Below are 7,152 nucleotides of genomic sequence, written 5' to 3' on the forward strand. Positions count from 1 at the left end.
AGTGCCCAGCCCAGCCCTAAACCACGACAGGAAGGCAGGGCCTCGCCTCCATCCCTCGCACCTGAGGAGCCTCTCGAACTCCAGCTGGTCCTGCATTGCCTGGATGGCCATGCCGTGCTCCCGTTCGGCGATCTGCTCCAGGCGGTACCGCTTCAGCATCTCGTTCTTCTCAGCCGCCTTCTGCGCCGCCTCCTTCTCCTTGCGCCGCCACTCGCGCTCCACGGCCTCTTGGTGGCGCTTGGCCTTGAGTGCATCCTGCCCGGGAGGGGACAACGGTGACTATGGGGGCTGGGGAGGTGTTGGTTGAGGCCAATTTTGGGCTCTCCAGTTCAAGAAGGGCAAAGGAGACTGGAGAGAGCCTCACCAAGATGATGGGGGGACTGGAGCCTCTCCCATAGGAGGGGAGGCTGAGAAAGCTGGGGCTGAGGGGGGCTTATTAATGCTTAGAAATATCTAAAGCAGGGTCAGGATGGGACCAGACTGTGCTGGGTTGTGCTGAGGACAAGGGACAATGGTCACAAACTGGGACATGGGACAGAAACATGAGGACAAACTTGTTGATGTGAGGGTGCAGAGCATGGCCCAGGCTGTGGAGTGGCTGTGGAGTCTCCTCTGGAGACACCCAAACTCCTGGCCGTGTTCCTGGGTGACTGTTCTGGTGACCCTGCTCTGGGGAATCTTCCCCCACCACATCCAGCAGAGCCTTGCTTGGGTGGTGACGAGGAAGGTGGCCTCTGAGCACCTCAAGCCGCTTACCTCCTCTGCCTTGATGTCCCTGGCCCTCTCCTGCATGGCTCTCAAGCGCACAAGCTCCTTCTCCTTCTCCTGACGGATCCTCTCCTGCTCGGCTTCGAACTTGGCCTCGCGCTCCTGCGTGGGACAGCGTGTGGTGGCAGCTTCCCACAGCCCCTCCGAGCCCGTCCCGGTGCCGTACCCCCCCATCCCGTTACCATTTTCTGCCGCTGGTACTCCAGCACTGCCTCGTCCGCCTTCCTCTCCCGCTCCCGCTGCTCCTCCTTGCGCTTCTGGTTCTCGTCGTTGATGCGTTTAATCTCGGCCTGAATTTTCTTCTGCTGCTCCTGTCTCTGCTTCAAGGCCTGAAACCGGAGCGAGGGCATCAGGGCATGAAGGGAACAGAGCCTGGAGCATCCACGCACCTTCCCGAGGGCCCAGCAGCATGGATCGCTTTGGAGGGTGCCTCAACTTCCCCAAGAGAGCGCAGCTTCAACCCTGCCAGCTGCTGTATCTGCACACCCGACTTCCCCAGCGCTTCCAATGAGGTGGAAATCAAACCCCAGCCCTCCCCGAATTCACTGCTCGCACCTTCTGGTCCTCCATCTTCAGCCTCTCCAGCTGCTGCAGCACCTCCTGCATCTCCTGCTCCCGCTGCACCTCCCTCAGCTCCTGCTCCTCCGCGTTCTGCTCCATCTGCTTCATGATCTCCTGTCTCCCTCTGGGAAGCAGAGCACAGAGGATCCCACCGGCTCCATCCCGCTCCCAAGAGCAGAAACACCGGCACGGTGTGACCATTGCCCAGCCCAGCCGCTGTGAATGTCACCCTGGGAAGGGGACGGATTTCACCACGGGGAATAGGGACCCTTTGGCAAACCTGATAATGTCCTGCTTCCTCCTGCGCTCCAGCTCCTCCTGCATCTCCTCGGCCTTTTTCCTCTCCACCTCCATCACCTTGGCCAGGCGCTTCTCTTCCTCCTCCAGCTCTTTGGCGATCAGCCGCTTCTCCAGGACCTGAGTGTCGCGGATCATCTGGCACTTGGCGTCCAGGATCAGCTGCAGGGACAACGGTGCTCCCTCATCTCCAGGCTCGGAGGCAGTGGGGACGGGGACACAGCCAAGGAAGGGGACAAAGGAAGGAGAGGAAGACCCCGGGTGGCAATAAGAAGCTCAGGGGGGCCTCAGCATCCTGGAGCGGGCAGATCACCACCCTCATGGTGCTGGGAGCCCCGTCCTTACCTTGCTGAACTCCTTGATCTCCTGTTCCTGCTCCAGGCGCATCCTGTTCGCCCGCTGCAGGTGCTGCGCCCGCTCCTGCGCCTTCTCCTTCTCCAGCTCGCTGACCTTCTCCGCCTGCTGCTGCATGGCCTTTTGCTCCGCCGCCTTCCTGCGCTCGTTCGCCGCCTCCTGCGGGGATGGGCAGGGATGCCGAAATGTGGATGGTGTTCAGCGCACCCCACCACGGCCTGGTACGCACGGTGGGCTCCTCCAGCCCCTTCCCACAGCCCTGGGAACAGCCCCCCGCTCCCTTTGTAGGGAGGAAGAAACGCAGCTTGGAGACTTCATCGCAGGCTCCGGGGTCACCGTGGGCTGTGGGAGCAACCAGTGTGGGATGGACCAGTGTGGGATAGACCAGTGTGGGGTCACTGGATGGACCAGTGTGAGATGGACCAGTGTGGGGTCACTGGATGGACCAGTGTGGGATGGACCAGTGTGGGGTCACTGGATGGACCAGTGAGGGATGGACCAGTGAGGGATGGACCAGAGTGGGGTCACTCGATGGATTAGTGCAGGATGGATCAGTGTGGGGTCCATGGATGGATCAGTGTAGAGTCGCTGGATGGACCAGTGTGGGATAGACCAGTGTGGGATGGACCAGTGTGGGGTCCCTGGATGGATCAGTGTGAGATGGACCAGTGTGGGGTGAAACAGTGCAGGGTCACTGGATGGACCAGTGTGGGATAGACCAGTGTGGGATGCACCAGTGTGGGATTGCTGGATGAACCAGTGTAGGATCACTGGATTAACCAGTGCAGGATGAACCAGTGTGGGATGAACTAATGTGGGACAAACCAGTGCGGGATGAACCAGTGTGGGCCTACTGGATGAACCAGTGCAGGACAGACCAGTGCGGGATCACTGGATGAACCAGTACGGGATGGACCAGTGCGGGATCACTGGATGCACTGGTGTGGGGCCACTACTACACTCACAGCCTGGGCAGAAGAGGGATGAAGATGAGGATGAGGATAAGGAACATGAGGATGAGGACGAGGACGAGGATGAAGATGAGGATGAGGATAAGGAACACGAGGATGAGGATGAGGATGAGGATAAGAAACATGAGGATGAGGAATATGATGATGAGGATGGCCACAGGCTCTGACCCCTGACCCCTGACCTCTTTAGGGTTCACCCCCTCCACCCACAGCCCCAGCACCCAGGGCCAGAGGGGGCAGAGGGGAGATGCCTACGACAAGGGCTTCCTTCTGCGCCTTCAGGGCCGCGTGCTCGGCCTCCTGCTGCTCCTTGGTCACCACTCGAGCCGCATCCTTGATGCGCTGGAAATCCTGTTGGCCGATGATGAGGAACGCAGCCGGGTTCTCCTTGGGGACACTGGGACACAGAGAGCGGGGTCAGCGGCACAGAGTCCCCAGCTGCCCCCTGCGTCCCCTCGGGGGCGGCAGGAGCAGCCCCCACATCAGGAGCAGCACCAGAAGCACCCGAGCTCTGTGGACCCAGCTCTCCCTGTCTGAAGGAGGAAACAGCGAAAGCAGCACCACGGGGACAGGATGCTCCTGGGAAAACCCCAAAATATTCAGCATGGGCCTCATCAGCCCCCTAAAAATGCTGAAAAGCTTTCACTCCAACTCGACTTTCCCAGCTCTCATTTGCGGCAAATTTGACCACTGTCCTGATGTGTTTTCCAACAGGAGATGCTGCTCACCCCTGCTGGATCCAAACTGGTTTGTACAGAGAGATTTTGGGGAGCAGGAGCTGCCTTTTGACCCCGAGATCTGCACGGCACAGCTCGGCTTGGGAAGAGGAGGAAACTCCTCGCTGCCCAAACTGGGAGCACCCTGTCCCCTGCGGCCGTCAGCCGGTGTCCGGCCGAGCCACCAACGCCACCCGTGACTCACGCTGTGGTTTAGAGGAAATCACCGAAGCTCTCGGTGCCCCCATTTCCCCACTTGTAAAAATGCGGATAATAACACGGGGCTGTTTTCCCGGGGACTTGTAAGGAGTTAATTACTCGCTGTATTACTCAGATACCATGGTGACGCGCGGCGGAGGAGCAGCGTACATTAACCAAATGCATGGAGCACTTTGAAGATGCTCCGGAGTAAGAATTTACTCATTATTATTGTGTGTCACCTTTCATCCACCCTGGTGAATAGGAACAGATACCTGCATAATGATCTCTCCAGAGCCGCATCACGGCATCGGATTCCAGGACGCTTTCAAGAATGGTTAATGGTCGCAACGGCACTAATAAATGTGATGACACATGAAAGGCCACTGCTTTTCAGTTGGGCTGAGCAGCCCGGGATGTCTAGGGCCTGATTTTCAGGAATTAAACCTGGGTTGCCATTAAACAGTTGCCATTCGCTCCGCCGCGGCTGCAAATTGGCGCTCGGCTTCGGGGTCAAATGAGAACGTGACCGTAAAAGAAAACAACCAAGCGCCAGCCTCCAAAGCCTGAACCGGCTCCTCTGCGCCATTGAGCTCTCCCAAAAACACCCAAACCCAACCCAAACCCAAGCCAACGGCGGGGCGGGCGCCACACTTTGCAGGTGCCGGGTTCCAAACAGGAAGTGCACAGCGAAGGGCAGCTCGGAGGAAAATTTAGGGAGGTCAAGACGAGGGTAAATTGGAGCCGGCCGGGATAATGGCTCTATTCTCATCTATGTGCTGCAGGCTTTTAACAAGGCGTAGTAATTAGGACCAGGGTTCTTACAGTGCAGCCTCGTGTATAAGAACATAAACACGGAGCTCGCGGTGCAGGGAGCTGCGGGTGATGCTCTCCCACCTTTCTCACACGGGGTTTTTGGATATTGGGGCACAGATTGGCCCCAGTTTGGTCCCAGTTTGGTACGTGTTGGGTCCTGAAAGAGCATTTTTGGCTGCTGAGGAGATTCTGACGCTGCTTTTCGTGCTGCCTCTGTGAAACACCCAGTGCCCAAATCGGGCGATTCGGAGCTGCCGCCCATCGCGGCAAACGGCGGCACAAGCTCCATGTCCCCCTTTTGTGCCACCCCATCCCCCCAGAAGCTCCCTGGTGGAGGCACCGACTCACACGACGTCCCGGATGAGGTTCTTGGTGATGAGGCGGATGGTCTCGGGCTTGCGCCTGGCGCCGGGCGCCACTTTCGGGGCCGTCTGCGCATGCCGGAGGATGACAATGGGGCTGGTGACGCGCGACAGCTGCAGGTTCTGCAAAAAAGGGGTTTTTGGAGTCACCTACAGCTTTCGTGCCACCAATGCTCTGTGACAAACGCCCTCTCGCACCACCAAAACCAGGAGGTTTTGGGAATGGGAAGGGGTTTTTGCCTCGGCAGCCCCAGCTCTGAGCGCCTGAAGAGATGGGGAGAACCAAAACAACCCCAAATTTCATTGATTTTACTGTAAAAATCTGGGTACCGGGGTCTCACCCTGAATTAAGCGATGAGGTGATGGCTGCTTGGTCAAGGCAAGGCCTCAGGAGCAGCTCAGCATCATTTTGGCTACCGTGGGCTGACGGCAGTGGCCCCTCACCCGCTCACCCATGGTCCCCCCCAGTCTGGGGAGAAACCAACCCAGAGTGATCCAAATTGGGGGTCCTGGGAAAGGGGACATGGGGACGGCTCAAGGTCTGGCCTTGGAGATGGCACTGGGCAGAAACCAGTCCTCCCAGTACAGCCTGGACTGGCGCCAGGCCCTTTGCTCGAGCCGAGACTGCCACCTAGTGAGGCGTCCCCGGGCTGCGGGGTGACCCGGGGACCCCTCTCCGTACCGAAACCTCTCTGATAGTTTGATTTTAGGGGTCTGCGATATTTCCATTTTAAGGCTCTGTGATTTTTTTTCCCATTTTTGGGGTCTGTGATATTGCCATTTTAGGAGTGCGATGACCCCAAACCGCAGCCCAGCACGGTCGGTACCGGAGCAGCGTCCCAGCCGCCACCGTTCCCAAGCTCGAGCTGTTGAATTAAAGGGTTTGGCACCGAAACGCCCGTGCAAACAAAGATAATAACGTTATTCCCTGCAGCCAGCTCACACGCCGTCCTCAGAGCCAGGAGAACTCCTAGGACCAGACCTGGATTAATCTCAGGGAAGTCAATTAACACCCGTTACGACACTTTTTATGTAACTAGCTGCCTTCAAGGCCTCCGAGATAACAGCCCATAAACCTGCCCAGGGCCCCTGGGCTCGCAGGGTGTCCCAGACTTATGGGCCCGGAGCACTCGAGATGATCTCCATCACTGCTTCTTTCCTCTCCTCGGTAAAGCCAAAGGGTTTTCGTGTGTCTTTTCGGGCAGGTTTTGTTTCAAGTGATGGCGAGCACCTGGACGTGGCGTGGTCCCCTCGCAGTGGTTGGCCACCAGTGATGTCCCCACTGTCTCATCCCGTGGTTTATCAGCCCAAAAGGTGGCGAGGGTGGGATAGGCTCAACCCCATCAGTGTCCAGCCTGGCTCTTGTCCCTCGCTCAACGCTTCCACAAAGGCTGGGGAGAGCCAATGTCTCCACCACGAACTGGGGAGAGCTGAGAAAGAGCTGGGGGAAGAAGCGCGGGGAAAAGGGCACCCAAAATTTGGCTGCCTCGCCTGCAAAACGCCATCGCCCCGAGCCGCGAGGGCCGAGGAAGCGAGGTTTTTCCCTTCCGAGACCGCAGAGGAAGGAGCTGTTGCTCTGTGTTTATCTCCTCCCGCGACAGCCGGGGCAGGCAGCCAGGAGGTTGGGACCTGCTGCAATCCTGCCTGGTCTCCAAGGGGACCCGTTTCGTTTTCCCTGATAAAAATCTAAACATTTTGATAATGAGCTGCTCCGGAAGCTTCCAGCCCTTGCTCCGAGGACTCTTTCTATTAATCCACATGAAACAACAGCCCTCCAACGTCCAGACCCCGTCCCGCCGGCTCCTTTACAGGGGTATCTCGCCACCTGAGCCTCCTTTGCCTCACTAATTAATGAAAATTAATTAATTAATGAAAAGTGGAAGCTTGCAGCGTCAAGGATGGAGCTCCTGCTCTGGTGGCTTTGGCACTCCTGGGAGCTGGCGAGGGGGGGAAATTTGGGTCCTCCCAGGAGGGATTGAAGCTGGGGGACAGCCCCGGGCAGGACCCCAGCACCGTGGTGCCCCGGGCAGGACGGCCTGGTTGGGAGGGCGGTGGTGGCCCCCCGGGATCCCGGCCCCCTTACCCTGCTCTCCCCAAACAGCGACTCAT

General features: G+C 58.3%; 1 protein-coding gene across 1 annotated transcript; it reads right to left on the reverse strand.

Annotated features, from left to right (window-relative positions):
• Window positions 1–61: 61 nt before the first annotated feature.
• CFAP45 (cilia and flagella associated protein 45) lies at window positions 62–5,499 on the reverse strand (the record flags this gene model as incomplete). The annotated part of the gene is made up of 9 exons (XM_010188390.1): window positions 5,488–5,499; window positions 5,030–5,166; window positions 3,207–3,348; window positions 1,972–2,139; window positions 1,610–1,788; window positions 1,324–1,453; window positions 951–1,097; window positions 757–870; window positions 62–255 (listed from the first exon to the last, which is right to left on the reverse strand). Coding segments are annotated over exons 1-9 (1,223 nt in total), but the record flags the coding sequence as incomplete, so codon positions are not given.
• Window positions 5,500–7,152: the final 1,653 nt, after the last annotated feature.

This window comes from Mesitornis unicolor, unplaced genomic scaffold (assembly GCF_000695765.1).
Source record: "Mesitornis unicolor isolate BGI_N332 unplaced genomic scaffold, ASM69576v1 scaffold27817, whole genome shotgun sequence".
Classification (NCBI taxonomy): domain Eukaryota; kingdom Metazoa; phylum Chordata; class Aves; order Mesitornithiformes; family Mesitornithidae; genus Mesitornis; species Mesitornis unicolor.